The sequence below is a fragment of the Entelurus aequoreus genome, linkage group LG01, assembly GCF_033978785.1.
Source record: "Entelurus aequoreus isolate RoL-2023_Sb linkage group LG01, RoL_Eaeq_v1.1, whole genome shotgun sequence".
Classification (NCBI taxonomy): Eukaryota; Metazoa; Chordata; class Actinopteri; order Syngnathiformes; family Syngnathidae; genus Entelurus; species Entelurus aequoreus.
The window spans coordinates 54,572,506-54,590,979 of record NC_084731.1 but is presented as its reverse complement, the minus strand read 5'-3'; the positions used below and the strand labels follow the sequence as shown (position 1 = coordinate 54,590,979).

Here is an 18,474-nt window from a genome sequence, read left to right as displayed (position 1 = left end):
ACTAATTAATCATAATAAATATATACATTCATAATAATCAATAATTAATCAAAAATAATCATACTGTAGCATGTAATCAATTATAAGAAAAGTCACCAAATGCCCCTTCATGGACACATACTTACCATACAATACAACCACACCTTATTTACATCATCCCACAAAGACAATACATGCTCTTGTTCACATCTGTCATCATTCGTAAAAACAACCAAGATTTTAACAGCCATACCTCACAATTTACAACAAAAATGCTCTCATAGATAAATATAATACTCATTAATTTGATGTGTCAACATAATGCCCCTCTTAGTGACCGTCTGAGCAGCCTTGATTGCTCCAAAGCCACTTTTTTAATTTCAAATTTTCTATTCCTTTTGTTATAACGTGGAGAAGGCTAATTGGTCTGTACATGTTCTGGTCTTCTTTATTTCCTGCTTTATGGATTTAATTATAGTAGCAGTTTCTCTACGTGGTAGGGAAAGTGTTTTCCATTATTGATTTATTTATCAATCGTTGTTATACGAGCAATAATACAATCCTTATATGTTTTTAGGAAGATAGTGTCCAACCCATATATATATCTCTAGATCGTGAGTCTGATAATGCAGCGAAGATTCTGTTTAACTTTGTTTCATTTGTTAATTCTGAAATTAGTCCATCCTGAATAAATGACAATTATTTGCACTGATTTTGAGGGACTCTTTATTCAGGGTTTGTACAGACTGGATGAAATGTTCATTAAAATTATTACTTATGTCCAGACTGTCTGCGATAGTAGCGCCATTGATATTTAATGTTATAGTGTTGTTTCTTGTTTGCTCTCTTTCCGTAAGTTTGTATCTGGTTTTCCATAACTTTCTAATGTTCCCCTTTGCAGCTTTGATTAATTCTAAGTGAAAGTCAGCCTTAGACTTCCGCATAAACATTGTAAATTTGTTCCTCAAAACTTTTAAATCATACGATCTGTATTAAGACCTGTTATAATTTCTCTTATGAGAGCTGAGTCCTCATGTCTTTATTAGAATCCAAATTGTTTTATTAATCCAATGGTATTTTTATTTTACCACTCTTCTTTCTGGTTTTGTATTCGTGTATTTACAGATGTTCTCTTTAATTTTTGTCATCCAATTGTAATTCTAGTAGGGCTGCTTATCATTTGTATCATATAGAAGCCGTTTATAATATCCTTAAATTTCTTTCTACGTGTTTTATTTAACCAGTCCAGATTAACGTCCTCCATGACGTTACTTCTTTCATACTATGCTGTTTGAGGATGTCTGAAAATGAATCAAGAAAAATGTCTTTAGCTGTGGTCGGTCGGTATACTACAATTACCTTGAAATACATTTCTGAGGAAAATGTGATTTTAATTTCAACATTCTCAAATTGATCTACTTTTAATGTTTTCCCTTTCATAAATCATAATTCCTCCCCCCTTTGTCACTCGATCTGTCTTTTCTGTAATCTTGTCCCCCGGGACATTAATTAGAACGAAAGTTGTTGTGGGTTTTAACCATGTCTCTGATAGACAAGGTAATCCGGATTAGAGTCTGACAGTAACTGCTGTATTTGTTCAGTATGTTTCCTGGGGTAGAAAGTTTAATAATGCGGACACGTTTGTTACTGAATACTTTCTACAGACTTCTGTCTCTCTGCGACTTTGTGTATGTAATAAGCAACTATAATTTTTTGATATGCTTAAATTTTATTTTAGCTCAGCTTTTGTATAGCTGCTAGCTCTTTGTAGCCTACAGCAGGAATGTCCAAATTGCAACCAATAGCTATGTTTTTAACAGACAACCGAAATAATTGAAAATGTGGTATTTGCGTATCGGTTCAATACGCAAATACAGAGAGCAAAGGAACAATGTGGGTCATTAGTTGTCCATCTTATATCATTCTAATTGTTGTAAGGATAGTTCACATGAGCGGCCATACCTTGAGTCCCACCATATATAAGAGTCAAAAGGCTCCTATTATGAGTCGTCTAATTGGTGATCATACACTTTGGCGGTTTGGGTGGCAGGACACACGGACGCACCTCCGTCAGCCAGCGCTAGGACAGTTGGAGCAGTCCCCGTCTTCCACTCATTCCTGGGAGGCGTCCCTAGTAGTTGTCAGCTGATGTCGTGCTGTCAGGCAACATCAGGAAGTTCCTTCTGTGCGGTATTGAATTGTCAGGGCACAGTTCGTAAGCAGGTCATTACAAGGTGTGTGCAGGTTGACCACAAAGGAATGCTTCAAAGATTGTGTTGAACATTGTCCGTTGACACTTATGTCCAGCAGGGGTCTGTTTGTATCCTGCTGTTCGTCCTGCTGTCACACCTGTATTTTTTGTGAGCATGTTCTGGCTACAACTTTGGAGCTTGTCTTGTTCAGAGAAGTTGGCAGTCCCCCGGCTGCACATCCTTTCCACCCTCGCTTGACCTAGCACAACCGTGGCTACCACCCAAGTCCGTCTGTATGGTTTTACGTTTTGTTGAGGTTTTTTTTCCTCCAGAATTTGGAACTCAAAACATGTACACCCATCGTTTTCATATCCTCTCGGTTAGTTCAATTTTGCATATCACGTTTTAAAATTACAGTCTTAACTATCCCATTAATTGCTAATCAATAACCTTAATTCAAAGATTATACGTACTACTTCATGTGTATTTAAGTACCCTTTTAATTCACTTAAAGATTATGTATAAGTTAATTTAAACTATCATTTGTCTATCAGTAGGCGCGAGGAAGCTGTCATGCTTGCACTCTGACCTCCTGCTGTGCGTGATACTCTCCAAAACAAAGGAATGTTTTTATTCACGTTTCTCCTTATCTTTCAGCTAAATCTTTTAATCTTTTAACTTTTAACGTCCGTACTGTGTTTATTTTTATTGTCTGCATTTTAATTTTGCTTTTATTTTCTTTCATTTCACTTTGTTGTCTGTGAAGCACTTTGAGTCTTGTCCTTTCCTGGAAAAACGCCACACAAACAAAGCTGCCCCGCCTTGCCTTGCATGTCTCCGACTGGTTATCCAACTTAGTCATAACAAACACACAAGGCCATGCTCTAAGCGCCAGCCCTAATCACACTTCTCCTCTTTTTTTTTTTTTTAACTTTACATATCGGCTCTTATTCTAATTATTAATGTAGGCTGTTATTTGTAATTATTATTCAACACTATTCACAGCAAACAGTTGTAACGTTATAGTTATTCGCATTATACTCTCAAAATCTGTAGCTAACTGAAAGCTGTTTGAGATTTGGTTTGCCTCCTTCATCTCAGTGGCCTAGTGGTTAGAGTGTCCGCCCTGAGATCGGCAGGTCGCAAGCTCAAAACCCCAGCCGAGTCACACCAAAGACCACAAAAAACTCTGGAGCCAAATCACCAAAAACGATTCCCGGGCGCATGGTATGGTGCACTGCAATGTCCAAATAAAACTATAAATTACTCCAAACTAAAATGTCAGACTGCACTTCAAAGTTACTTTTATTAAATTAATTTCCAAACTAACCACCACCACAGCAGACATCTTCCTCAGTCCTATCCCAATACTCCCATAAATTAGAAAGGTGTTTCACAACAGTGGTTAAGTAGTTATTTTAAGTAATAGATCTCAATATGTAGAAATTAATAAGACTAAATTTGCCCTAGTGTGTGAATGTTGTCTGTCTATCTATCTGTGTTGGCCCTTTGATGAGGTGGCGACCTGTCCAGGGTGCAAAGTCAAATTGTGAAACACAAATTAAAGTTGAATCAAGTGGAAATTGACAGAGTATATGAACTACATTCTTGAGAATAGTAATTGATCATTAATATGTTGGAAGCCGCATATTGAACATATTAAAGAAAATATCCAAATCCATTGCTATTCGGTATAAAGTTAAACACATGCTGAATAAGAAATGTCTGCACATGTTATATTATTCATTTATTTTTCCATATGTAATATTGTTTTGAAGTTTGGGGAAATGTTTATAGAAGAATTATAGACCCAATACTTAAACTTAAAAGGCTCATTTCAATAATACACAAAGCATTATTATTATGATCATATCAATCCATTTTTTAAGTCATAATGTGTTAAATGTTCAGATAATTTAATTTTAAAACAATGGCAATTATGTTTCCAAGTAAAGAACAACAGCCTTCCAATTTGTATTCTTAGCTTGTTTACATTATGAGGAGACACTATCATTTACGGGGGATATTGATTTTTAAAATAGGTCAAGTAAAATAAAAATAAAAACACAAATGTATTTCAGTTTTAGGAGTTAAATGATGTACCATCCTCAGTGATGAGCTGAACACATGTAGTTTTTTGTTATGGTTTAAAAGACCCTTGAAAAGTAAAGTTTTCTCAACATTATAAAATATAGTAACAATTACTTTCATCTTTTAACGTTGATGTTCCAGGTAATTTAATGTTCAGTAATTGTATATCATAGGCCAATATAAGCTTTGGCTTCCGCCTATTCTTTTTTTTCGGTCATTCTTTTTTCTTTTCTTTTCTGTGTGTAAATGTGTATGATTGTTAATATGTCTAATTTACTGTTAAACTGCTCACACAAATTGGTTGATGGTTGATTATATGACCAAAATAAACCTATTTCATTTATTCATTCATTATCTATCGTACTCATAGTTTTATTCCATTTTGTTATTCTACATGCACCAATGTCACATAGAAATGTGCTTTCTTTGTTATTTATTTACATTATTATTTCTGGTTTACTTGCTGTCTGTTTACTTAAGTTCTCATATTTTGGTCTGTCTTCCTTCTGATTAGAATTTGTTTAACGCTTCTCTACGTTTTGTTTTGACAATGGCGCTGAGTGGCTCTTATCTGTACTTCTTCAGACTCTATGTTTCACAGATGCCCTTAGATGTATTAGAATATAAATTTAACTTTTATTTTATTGTGTGTTTATTCCTAAAAAAAATTAAAATGTCAATGTATGATCAATTTATCTTTATCAAATTTAAATTCAATATTATTAATTTATTTGTTGTATAACTATTAATTCAAAGTTACAATGTGTCCTAATCTATGATGTTCGTGCGTGTGTGTTTGTCTCAACTTCCACACAGAAACTGGATGGATCAGATAAGCAACAAGGCTGTACCAAAAAAAAGTATACTAGACATATAAATGAATGATGAATTAAACAATGTTTCAATGTCCCACAATCCGTATTTATTTATTGATATTTAAACGTGTAATTTTCCATACATCTATTATGTAAGGTCTAGGTTAACTTTTGTTAACCTAGACCAATGCTATGCTAACACAATGCTAACCTAGCTCAATGCTATGCTAACACAATGCTAACCCAGCTCAATGCTATCAGTGTCACTCCTCTTCGAACCAATGCCTCACGCAGCTGTCACTCACACAGCCTCGTCACACGCACACACTCTTATCTCAAAATGTCTCCCAGCTTTTTTTTTTATATGCGTCACACAGTCACTCACACACAGAGAATTTACCAGCGAGCAAGAGCCTTTTTTCCCGTACTCAAAATCTCAGTGTGTAAAACAACTGTAATATCGCACAGTCACAATCACCAGTATAGTTAAAAACAAATTCAAATGACTGGAATTCGCTCGCAGCGCCCAAGAGGGGGAGCCTCCCTGCTTAGGCTGCTGCCTCCGCGATCCAACCTCTTGATAAGCGGAAGAAAATAATTATATGGATGGATCATTCACTCATGTGTTTTCTGTACATAACTTTGTCTATTTTCTCACACGCACACACATAACCGACAATTTCCCAGCTCTTGCAGATCAGCGTGGGTGCGAAAAAAGCGTGAGGGGAGAGGTTGATTTTTTCAGAGGGGAATTAAAACATAAGAAACCAGGTGCTACACAAATGTTATTACAATACGCAGATATATATATATATAAATATAAAAAACACACATTTTTATCCCACAAACCACTCCCCCCTGGTCCGGACCAATATAAACAACTAATGCACGCATGCTTTTGTGGAATCGGCCGTCTCATAACACACACACGCAGGTCATTCTTACTCATATAACGGCGATTAACCCGTTTAGCGGAGCATACCCTGCTTTTCCTTCCTGACCAACACGGATAACAGCCTAAGGCACTGTAGAATCACCAGGAATCACCCCCCAATCCTACAGTACATCGTGTCTGGTCAGTCCATATAGTTTCACCAAGGCTCTACCATATGGAGCCCTTACTCTATCCATCTATACTGCAGCAATTTTCCAAATTCGTGACAACTTGGCTCAGTTGATCTCCTTTACCGGAGTCACTGAACGATCACCTTATATCAGGCTTTTTACCCGGCTGCAGCTTCCACATAGACAGATACGTAGGACCTTCATAGACGTCATAAATTTGTGTGGGCCAAATGTCACACCAGTTTAGCCAACCTTGCCTTAAATTTCGCTGTGTCCAACTCCGGCTAACCTAATGTACTTGCAGAAAAAAGCATCCTCTGCCAACAACGACAGAGGATGAAGAGGTTAAAAGAAATTTTTCGTCTCACATCGTCTATGCTTCTACACTCCAAACCACCAAAATTCTATCAACAATCCCCATTTGTTAAAAACAAGAGATTACAAGTTTTCAACAAACACACAGACAAATGATCACATATAAAACAATTCAATCCAACCATAATTTACCCCATTCCAGGTTGTTTTTGGAGAACCTGACTAAACCTATCTTTTATCAAAAATAGATTCAGCAATTAGTCTTATCGATCCGGCTCTCTCCAGGCAGAAAATGTTTACACTTTAAGCAAAACGCTTACCTTGTTATGCGCGCGTGCAGCACACTGTCTGCCTGACTGAGAGAGCGCGGAGCGGCTGTCGACCTGTAGCTTCTAAACCATCCTGTTCGTGACGCCAATTTGTGTAGTGGATTGTCCGAAGCTTAAGCAGGCAACAAAAGTAGTTTAGTACAACACATTTATTTACCCATTATCAGAAGTGCAGGTTGAATTGAGTTGGCCGTGCAGACAAACCACAAGTTACTCCGGAGCAAACAAGACACACACAAGCCAAAATCACTTCCGAGTTCCGGTCTTCTGCCATTTTTTATATGTCTGTTGTGCGTCATCGTTCCTTATCGAGTGCGTCAATATCTTGTTTTGTTTTTCCCATCTGTTCCATAACAACTCGAATCCTTTAGACAGTCAACACATTCTGTAGACAGGTTGGCACGACTTAATATTCACTTTTGTCCCACAACTGGTCCATTCAATGGCACAAAAATACAAGAGTATTGAAAATGAGCGGACATTCTTAAAAGACAAGAAATATAGGTCAAAAGGTCAGAAATTCTACTACAGGACATTTAAAACAGCAACTAAACTACGTACCTAAGGCCCCGTTTACACTAAGCCAGATAAGGTTATCCAGGGTAAATCCTACGTAAACTTATCCATGTCCCCACACAACAATGCCACTGTTTAAGACCCCCTCCCCCCTCCGTCCGCCGGTGCAACGCGACCTAATACGCATGCGCGGAAAGTGCACACGTCATAGTCACCTCCAGTGTTGCTGAACTTGCTTTGTGTGCAAGTTCTTAAATTTAACTTATCTGAACAATATCCACTGTTGTGGTATTTTAATTAACTGGAATCCAGTGCGCTGTGGGGCCCTATTGTAGTGAGTCACACCTGAGCCATCATAAATTAATCAAATCTTTATTAGACACGTAAACAATGTGATAAAGAACATTTTACATCAATCAAACTAGTGATCTAGATATCTGGTCAGGACACTCCTCACTCTTTTGCCTTCACCTTCATTGTCCATTCGCTTTTGGTGACTTTATATGCTCTGGACCTAGACATACATCGCGGACAATAACTGAAACAGTCTGCTTTGCCAGTCCAAAAGCATTCAATGTTTTCCGTAGTCTTCCCTCGATGACCAGGTAATACAAAGCACACGCTACCTTTTTTATCACATCCACAGGAGCCCGCATTCTCGTTGTCTCTCCTTCGACAAATGGACAAAGTTTTTTGGTAAGTAAAATAACAGCTGACCTCGACATTCGAAAGTTCTCTTGCCGTCTGAGAAGTGTTGTATCTGAAATAGCTGCAATCGCTTTCTCTTAAGGTACTCATGTGTGATTTCCACAAGCGTCTGTACAGACGGAAGGAGAAACACATGTCTGGATGACTTGCCTCCATAGTTCCAGTGGTTAGCTCCGAGTTACGAAACCGCTTTATTATGAAGCTGGCTGTGGCACGTTCTTTCTGACGTCACTTCCTGTGTGGGTCGCAGTCTTTCTGGCGTCACTTCCTCTCCGAACTCAGTTTGTAAACAATCAATGAGTCCATACAAAGCTAAGAGCCGGAGATTCAAGAAATACACGGCACACTTACCCGTGTAAAAATTTGTCCGAGAAAGGGGACCTTAAACACTGGTTTAGTGTGGCTGAAACGGCGCTTAGGCTAAATAATTATTCGTTTAAGGGGTTAAACGACTCAGTGTAGACATGGCCTAAAGCTAGCAAGAACAATCCATATACTCACAACACATCTCATCTGCTTGCATCATCAATGTAAGACCAATGTACTAGCTGAGAGGCTTGAGAGGCTCTCGCCTTTTTTTTTTAAACAGCCTTAAGTCGTCTCCACATGTCAAGCATAGAACAGCACCATACTTCACCCCTTCACAATAAAAGCGCTGTGCTTACGGTTGACTGTGCCAACAAAATAAAGGTTTCGAAAAAGTACCTAACACAAGCACAATGTACTTAAAGCGCTTACTGATACATTTACAAAATGATTATGCTTTGACTTAAAATGCTGGTCAAAATTGTTCAAAGATTTATTGATGTGAATATTGTTGCATTTAATTAACAAACATTTTATTTATTTTTCTTAAAACGCGCACACACTATGGTGATAAAATCAGTGGAAAAGTTAAAAAAACGGAATACATTTTTTTTTAAACGGAAACCCTTATTTTGTATAGTTTTTTTTTTTTTATTGCTATTGTTATTTTATTAATTGCTTATTTGTTTCTAATTTGTATCATTTGTTCTTTTAGATTACATTTAAAGTTGAGTTTTGGTGGTACAATAAATACTCATGTTTTCAAATCAATGAATAATCGTGTTATTAATCGTGATTTCACTATCAATCAAAATAATCGTCCATCCATCCATCCATCTTCTTCCGCTTATCCGAGGTCGGGTCGCGGGGGCAGCAGCCTAAGCAGGGAAGCCCAGACTTCCCTCTCCCCAGCCACTTCGTCCAGCTCTTCCCGGGGGATCCCGAGGCGTTCCCAGGCCAGCCGGGAGACATAGTTTTCCCAACGTGTCCTGGGTCTTCCCCGAACGCCTCCCTAGGGAGGCGTTCGGGTGGCATCCTGACCAGATGCCTGAACCACCTCATCTGGCTCCTCTCGATGTGGAGGAGCAGCGGCTTTACTTTGAGCTCCCCCCGGATGACAGAGCTTCTCACCCTATCTCTAAGGGAGAGCCCCGCCACCCAGGAAACTCATTTCGGCCGCTTGTACCCGTGATCTTGTCCTTTCGGTCATAACCCAAAGCTCATGACCATAGGTGAGGATGGGAACGTAGATCGACCGGTAAATTGAGAGCTTTGCCTTACGGCTCAGCTCCCTCTTCACCACAACGGATCGATACAGCATCCGCATTACTGAAGACGCCGCACCGATCCGCCTGTCGATCTCACGATCCACTCTTCCCTCACTCGTGAACAAGACTCCGAGGTACTTGAACTCCTCCACTTGGGGCAGGGTCTCCTCCGCAACCCGGAGATGGCTCTCCACCCTTTTCCGGGTGAGAATCATGGACTCGGACTTGGAGGTGCTGATTCTCATCCCAGTCGCTTCACACTCAGCTGCGAACCGATTAAGGCTGCAGCTAACGATTATTTTTCTATCGATTAATCTATAGATTATTTTTTCGATTAATCGGTTAATCTATAGATTATTTTTTTCGATTAATCTATAGATTATTTTTCCTTTTACCGATTTTTTTTTTTTATTCAAAATGAAGATGAAAAAATAAATGTAGGCCCGTTTTTTCAAAAGGCATGGCTTTTATTTACAAAAAAAAAGAAGTATGGCCACTCAGTCAACATTGACAACAACATGACTAAATATTCTGTAACAATGTAAACATTTAAAACTTTTAACATTCAACAAAATTAAAAGTAGCTTATTTGCTTTTTAATGTGCAAATATAAAAGTCAACATCCAGTGCAAATCTTAATATTCTGCAATAGTATAAGCATTTCAAAAGTAAGTTGCTTATTTTGCTTTAAAATGTGCAAAACTAAAGATAAACATCCAATACAAAAAAGTGTAAAACGAAATATTCTGTAACAACAGTGTAAACATTTCAACAAAAGTGAAAGTATTGCTTATTTGCTAAAATGTGCAAAAATAAAGATAAACATCCAATACAAAAAAGTGCCAATCTAAATATTCTGGAGCACTGTAAACATTAAGTATTGCTTTTAAAATGTGCAAAAAAAACATCCAGTCCAACACAGTACACAATAACCAATTCTACTCATTCCAGTGAGTGTCTAACAGTTGTAATGAAGAAAGGTTAGCATGTCTACATGCTTTGCTTCTTTTCTTGTTTACAATATTCCCAGCAGCTGAAAATAGGCGCTCAGAAGGGGTCGATGTGGCTGGAACTGAGAGCTAATTAGCCTTCACCTCAAGCCAGGATTGCGAGTGAGCTGAGCTACAGTTTAAGTTTCTAGAAGGTCAACGGGCTCATAGTGATGTTACTAGTAGTTGACTGGGAGGTGTTTATTATCATTCAGTCCGCTGCCTGATGCTCACCTGCTAAACACCTATCTGCTCCACGCTGAAGCGCTGACTACATGCGCTCTGAATACGCACTGCTGATTGGCTGATAATGCTTTGTGTGTACCAATCAGATGGTTGTGTGGGTGGGACAATGCTGCGTGTGTACCAATCAGATGGTTGTGTGGTTGGGACAATTCTGCGTGTGTACCAATCAGATGGTTGTGTGGGTGGGACAATGCTGCGTGCTGAGACAGAGGCAGACGGAGCAAAGCAGCTTGTTAAGACTTTAGCTTTAGCTTAGAACTCGTTCGGTACACCCCCGTACCGAACCGAAAGCCCCGTACCGAAACGGTTCAATACAAAACACGTACCGTTACACCCCTAGCAGATACAAATGACACATTCATGTTTTTGTGTAATGATGACAACGTATGCTCGCGCGGACGATTGACTAGTTGATGGTTTTCTTTTCAAATGTTCGTTCATAGCCGTTGTGCTGCTATGATAGGCCATTTCCGCTCGACACAGTGTGCATACAACAACATTATTAGGCCGTTTATTGAAATACTCCCACACTTTTGACCACTTTTGGCATACTTTTCCCCCCTCGCTCGCACCGCTCGCATCGTCTTCTTTGATCGTCTGCTTTGCGCTTCGCCATGACGGTAGTGTGACGTCATTATGCGACGCGTCGACGCACAAAAACGGCGTCGACGTATTTACGTAACCGATGACGTCGACTACGTCGACGCGTCGTTTCAGCCTTAGAACCACCCCATGCTGAGAAAAAAGATGCCTCCCTACCTCCTACGCACAATAAGCCCCCACTGAAGTGTGTATTAGACAGAAGGCCAGGAGATGAGAGAAAAGTGCCCAATGGATTTGCACACATTCATCCACTGAAAGAAACGTTTTGTGTGTCTGAGAACAAGGCGGCAGATATTGATTTAAGTGACGACACCATGGAGCTCCTTAGAGAGGCTAACATGCCGCATCCAAAATTGGAGGAGGAGCAAGAAGCAGCTTTGGAAAACAGATCTGCACACATAATCAGTAAGGGAAACGTTGAGGGGAATAAAAATGGGTCAGGGACGAGATCTCCAACTCAACATGAAAACATACAAGTAAGAAGTGTATTAACAGCAATAGATGTCTGCTCTTTGGTTATTCTCATGTGTGAATCGATGCCTTTTTAGGAAAATCTGGAGTCGACAGAAAAGCTGCTGGAAGCCTTACCTCCAACTGTGGTAAATGATCGATAATTGTATTCATTCTTTGACTCGACTGGGAAACAAATATAGGGTGATTCAAAAAGAATACGCCAAAATTATCATTTGATATTTCAAAAATGAAAAACAATAGAAAACCTAGCTTGAACACATGTGTGTACATGACTTTGAGTATTTATTTCATGCTTTACAAGTGCTCAGTATGGCCACCACTGGCAGCACGGACAACCTCAAGACGATATGAGAATTCATCCCAAACGCGCGATGTCGCGATCCACCATGTTGATTGCTGCTGTTATTCACCATTTTGAGGGTAAACAAATACGTGGTTTTCCTACAATTGAACGGCGCCGAAAGGATTACATGACCACAACGGTGAAATACTAACACAATAAAACTTGGATAACTCCTGTATCAAATGACCATTGATTCAGTCCATTACAATGCTTGAGAACTGAATAAATGTGTGATGATTTTGGCATATTCTTTTTTAATCACCCTGTATATTGTACTTACAAACACACATACATACGCACATACGCAAAATTGTTAATACATACATACATACGTACATTCATTTATACATACATACGCACATACATAGGGACATACGCTCGCACTTACAGTACAGGCCAAAAGTTTACTGCTATGCACACTCTTGGCCTTCTCTCGATGAGCTTCAAGAGGTAGTCATCTGAAATGGTTTTCACTTCACAGGTGTGCTTCAAGCTCATCGAGAGAATGCCAAGAGTGTGCAAAGCAGTAATCAGAGCAAAGGGTGGCTATTTTGAAGAAACGAGAATACAAAAACATGTTTTCAGTTATTTCACCTTTTTGTGTATAGTACATAACTCCACATGGGTTCATCCATAGTTTTGATGCCTTTAGTGACAATCAACAATGTAAATAGTCCTGAAAATAAATAAAATGCATTCAATGAGAAGGTGTGTCCAAACTTTTGGCCTGTACTGTACATACACAAATACAGTACATACATCCACACACATACATTCACTGTAGAAACATAGTACATACATACATACATACTGTACATATACAAGCACATATGCATACATACACTCAGGCATATAATCACGTTTCATCAAACATATATTAACTTTGTCCCCCCCCCCAGGGGAAATGAGGTAAAACATGGCACACTGATAAAGCTTAACCTATTTTTACTATAACAATCTACAAGGTTAATATAGTTTGCTTTTCTTTCTTCCCCTCCAATTTATCTGCTTTCTTTTGTAATTCAAATTGTCATTACATATATGTATCGTTGCATTTGGAAAAATTGTCTTTTTGATAATTGAGGTAATTTGTCATATCATATGTGTACATATTGTATTTGCTGATGTTGTTATTGTTGTCTCTGTCTTATCCGCCTCTTGTCCCTGCAATTTCCCCCTCTGTCTTCCTTTTTCTTCTTCTTTCTATCCCCTCCTGCTCAGGTCTAGCTGCGCCAAACGTTAAATAAATCCATTTAATAATGTCAAACACAAGAGAGGTATCCAACCCTTCTCTTTTCTAAAGTCAATGTGTACAGCAGATATGATCATCTACACCAGACCTAGGAAAATTAAGGCCCGAGGCCGCATGCGGCCCATTAAGCTTTTCAATCTGGCCCGCCGGACATTATCAATTAATTTTTTTAGATCTTTAAGATCAAAACTGTAGCCGCGATTACGATGTGCAGTGATGTTTTCAAATTACCATAAGTCTTGAACTATACAAAGTGTTTCAATGGTTGGACTCTGCGATTTTGCATTATATACTAGTTACTATGGTAATCTAAGTCACAGCAGCTCAGGGTAGGGAGCGTTTCCACAGAGTGTTTCCAGAGCGGCCAGCCTGAAATGTGGGTGTCCGGGACAGACGCGGAAGGAGATTTTTATAACAAAGTTCTAAAGCTTAGTGATATATCAGATTGTAGGTGGGTTTTTTTTTTACCCTTCATGTTCATATTTCGCTGTTTGTTGCGTTTCGCTTCATTGTAAAATATGTCGATCGAGAGGGGGTGTGGCGTTCATTTGTTGTCAATATTCAGTGTTTTATTGTTCATAGTTAATATTGTAAATCCCACATTCTTTAATTTCATGTACATTCTGGGTGTCTCATTCCAATTTTTAAGGCGGTCTGTCATAAAGTTTTTAGCATTCATACATTATTGTGAGGTTTTGTATTAGTGTTCCTAAAAATAGATATACTGGCCCCCAAACACAATTTTTTCTCTTAATGTGGCCCCGGAGGCATAATAATTGCCCAGGCCTGATCCACACCAACAATATGAGTTGCCTGAGTGGCTGGACAGGACTTAAAATAAAGAAAAAGTATTAATTATTTGACCCTTTTTTTGCCTCATAAGACTGATAAAAGAGGTTTTCAAATACGCTTCAGTAATTGTGTCTGTTTAGGAACCTATCGAAGAGGAGTGTCCCTCACTAATCAACACACCAAGTCTAAATGCTCCATTTGTGACCACACTGGAACCTGTCGGCATACATCAGCACAGTGGGAGGAGCAAAGGCCGGACCACCGGCTTTCAGGAAATGGTAAAGAGCTCAGTGATTAAATATTGACAAAAGCGTTTCAAAATCCTTGATCTTATTTCTTCAGCCTGAAGCGGCAGCTCCCAGGCCTCTACCTCTACCTCCTGCTTCTGAAGCGGCAGCAACGGAGGTGAGGAAGAGAAACAAGGACACTGAGAGCAAGAAAGCTAATGCGACGGTGATCCCAAAGGCTGTTTATTCTTCTGAGGACGGGCCATTCCTTATGCCACAGGTATGAGACTTGCATCATCAACACAAGCAGGGCCGCGTTTTGGGTGAAGATATGCATTTAAAACTCCAAATCATTAATGACAAGGTATTTAATTTGTTTTCACGTAAAAAAAAAAGAAGTTTTTTTAAGGTCTGGCGGCTATAATTTTGCTGTGGCGGTGCGCCACAATCGATTACATTAAGGGGAAACCCTGGTTTAGAATTATTTTATGTTTATACCGTATTTTCCGAACTATAAGACGCACTTAAAATTATTTTTTCTCTCTCAAAACTCGACTGTGCGCCTTATAACCCGGTGCGCCTAATTTACGAAATAATTCTTACCGGCCTCGAAGCAATTTTATTTGGTACATGGTGTAATTATAAGTGTGACCAGTAGATGGCAGTCAAACATAATATATGTGTAAACTGCAATATGATGGCAATATGACTCAAGTAAACAACACCAACATTTTATATGTTCCATTGAAAATATAGAACATTACACACGGCGCTCAAAAATCTATCAAAATGTTTTAGTAGGACTTTGATAAGCTATGAAGCCGCACCGCTTGATGGATAGTCGGCGCATTAAACATACAAGTATTATTATGGTGTGTGTATAAGGTAAGACATATTATCTGGCGTTTTGTTTCGCAATATTATGCAAAAGCAACTTTTCCTACCTTCTGGTACCTGTGTATCTGTATATGGGATCTGCATAAATCCTGAAAAATTGCGCGCGTCCGCCTTTGTAGTCCGTGCCAACTCTGTAGTCAATAAGCTTCTTCTTTTTCTCTATCTTCTTGTTATGGGACATTCATCCTCCACTGTTGCCATTTCTAATATAAAGTAGTGTAAAGTTCTTACTTATATCTGTCAGTAAACTCGCCATGAAAGCGCTAAAACATACCGGTGAACTTTAGGTATTAGAGAGTTCTGGTTGGACGGTTTTTCACGGGACACACCTTGTTGTTTCCGGATGAGGAGATGCTGCTCCGTTATTGATGGAACTAAAGTCTGAATGTCATTAAAACAGTTAGCTCCATCTTATGACACTTCTTCCACTCCCGTCCTTGCATGCTACACCGGTACAACAAAGATGACGGGGAGAAGACGCTGCCGAAGGTGAGCCACGTAAATAAGAACGCCCACAAAACGGTGCATCCGGAAGCAACTGTCAGAAAGCGGCTGGAAGATGATCTGTAAAACATAATCCATGCAACATTTTGACCAAATAACCACCATTACATGTTATGGTTGTTTTCAATTTAGAAAAAAAAATGTAATAAATATGACTCCTTTAATGCGCCCTATAATCCGGTGCGATTTATATATGACAAAAGATCGAAAATAGACCATTCATCGGCAGTGCGCCCTATGGTCCGTAAAATATGGTAATTTATGTTTTAATAATGTTAAAATTATTATTCTGCACTAAAAAATCATTTTGAACAATTTATTTCCCATGAACTTGTTTTGGTACGAAAAATACATCGAATTAATTCATGTTTGATTAAAGAAAGAAATATGAAAAAAATAAAAATCGATTCACATATCTAAAAAAGACAATGTAATGGGAAGAGGGCGGGGGCCTTGTACCCCAGTTTAGCCTGGGGTGGCCCTGCACCCAAGATCCAACCGATAAATGCTATCAAAAAATCGGCCTTAATTTACGCTGAGTTTTGATTTCCACTTAATTTCCCGATAAGTTTATTTTTGTGGTAGTATTTTGCATGTCATTTTGAAATGGAACCTCTCACAATAATGCATGAGAAACTCCCATATTTCCCTTCTTTATCTTCCCATTTATGTTTTTTTTTCCCTTCCATGGAAAAAAAAAATCCTCTCTGGTACTGCCGACAGCCGGGACGGGCCAGCTTCCAGTCTATTTGGCCTCAGCAACCCTCGAGTTGTGTCCAATTTCAGGGTCTGCATCCTTCGAAGGACCCAGCCTATGCGGTGGACAGTGTCCACACGTTTGGAGGCTCCTCTTCAAGCCGCAACCAGCGTTGTTCATTTGTACAGTCGAGCCTTCCCCACTTGTGTCACGTGTTCTCATCTTTACCCCGACGGCAAAGTAGAGTAGATATTTGCTGTCCAGGACTGCAGTCGGAGAGAAAACAGAACAACGATCTCTTATTTTCCTGGGAAATTCCCCATATTTTGAAATGCAAATGTTCATTTTCAGGAGCGTCCTCTATCTGCCAGAGAAAGAAGACGACTGAGGCAGTCCCAAGACACTACCTGCCAATCAGGTACTTGCATATTACTGTTTTAGCCTTACACTTCAACAGCACCAGCGCCTAAGTTAATGGTCCGGTTTATCATTATTAAAGGTGCCGCAAGAGCATCTTATGATGTCACCGCTTCCGAGGCTCAACGGTACAACTCTTCTGTAACCAGCTCTGTTTCAGATGTTACCACTGAGACCACTAAGGTAAGCTTACCGTATTTTTCGGACTATAAGGTGCACTTAAAATCCTTTAATTTTCTCAAAAATGTACAGAATAATTCTGGTTGTGCTTACCGACCTCAAAACTATTTTATTTGGTACATGGTGTAATTATAAGTGTGACCAGTAGATGGCAGTCAAACATAATATATGTGTAAACTGCAATATGATGGCAATATGACTCAAGTAAACAACACCAACATTTTATATGTTCCATTGAAAATATAGAACATTACACACGGCGCTCAAAAATCTATCAAAATGTTTTAGTAGGACTTTGATAAGCTATGAAGCCGCACCGCTTGATGGATAGTCGGCGCATTAAACATACAAGTATTATTATGGTGTGTGTATAAGGTAAGACATATTATCTGGCGTTTTGTTTCGCAATATTATGCAAAAGCAACTTTTCCTACCTTCTGGTACCTGTGTATCTGTATATGGGATCTGCATAAATCCTGAAAAATTGCGCGCGTCCGCCTTTGTAGTCCGTGCCAACTCTGTAGTCAATAAGCTTCTTCTTTTTCTCTATCTTCTTGTTATGGGACATTCATCCTCCACTGTTGCCATTTCTAATATAAAGTAGTGTAAAGTTCTTACTTATATCTGTCAGTAAACTCGCCATGAAAGCGCTAAAACATACCGGTGAACTTTAGGTATTAGAGAGTTCTGGTTGGACGGTTTTTCACGGGACACACCTTGTTGTTTCCGGATGAGGAGATGCTGCTCCGTTATTGATGGAACTAAAGTCTGAATGTCATTAAAACAGTTAGCTCCATCTTATGACACTTCTTCCACTCCCGTCCTTGCATGCTACACCGGTACAACAAAGATGACGGGGAGAAGACGCTGCCGAAGGTGAGCCACGTAAATAAGAACGCCCACAAAACGGTGCATCCGGAAGCAACTGTCAGAAAGCGGCTGGAAGATGATCTGTAAAACATAATCCATGCAACATTTTGACCAAATAACCACCATTACATGTTATGGTTGTTTTCAATTTAGAAAAAAAAATGTAATAAATATGACTCCTTTAATGCGCCCTATAATCCGGTGCGATTTATATATGACAAAAGATCGAAAATAGACCATTCATCGGCAGTGCGCCCTATGGTCCGTAAAATATGGTAATTTATGTTTTAATAATGTTAAAATTATTATTCTGCACTAAAAAATCATTTTGAACAATTTATTTCCCATGAACTTGTTTTGGTACGAAAAATACATCGAATTAATTCATGTTTGATTAAA

At 39.0% G+C, this 18,474-nt stretch overlaps 1 protein-coding gene across 4 annotated transcripts in view; it reads left to right on the top strand.

Annotated features, from left to right (window-relative positions):
• Window positions 1–18,474, top strand: part of nek4 (NIMA-related kinase 4) — a 47,944-nt gene that overhangs the window by 16,096 nt on the left and 13,374 nt on the right. Inside the window, exons 7-12 of one of the 4 annotated variants that reach the window (XM_062054745.1) lie at window positions 11,707–11,898; window positions 11,971–12,021; window positions 14,424–14,561; window positions 14,626–14,790; window positions 16,960–17,026; window positions 17,108–17,208. In XM_062054745.1, coding sequence (XP_061910729.1) covers window positions 11,707–11,898; window positions 11,971–12,021; window positions 14,424–14,561; window positions 14,626–14,790; window positions 16,960–17,026; window positions 17,108–17,208 — 714 coding nt within the window. Of the gene's footprint in view, window positions 1–11,700; window positions 11,899–11,970; window positions 12,022–14,423; window positions 14,562–14,625; window positions 14,791–16,959; window positions 17,027–17,107; window positions 17,209–18,474 lie in introns of all 4 variants that reach the window. The other 3 variants (XM_062054744.1, XM_062054746.1, XM_062054747.1) reach the window with 3 other exon arrangements.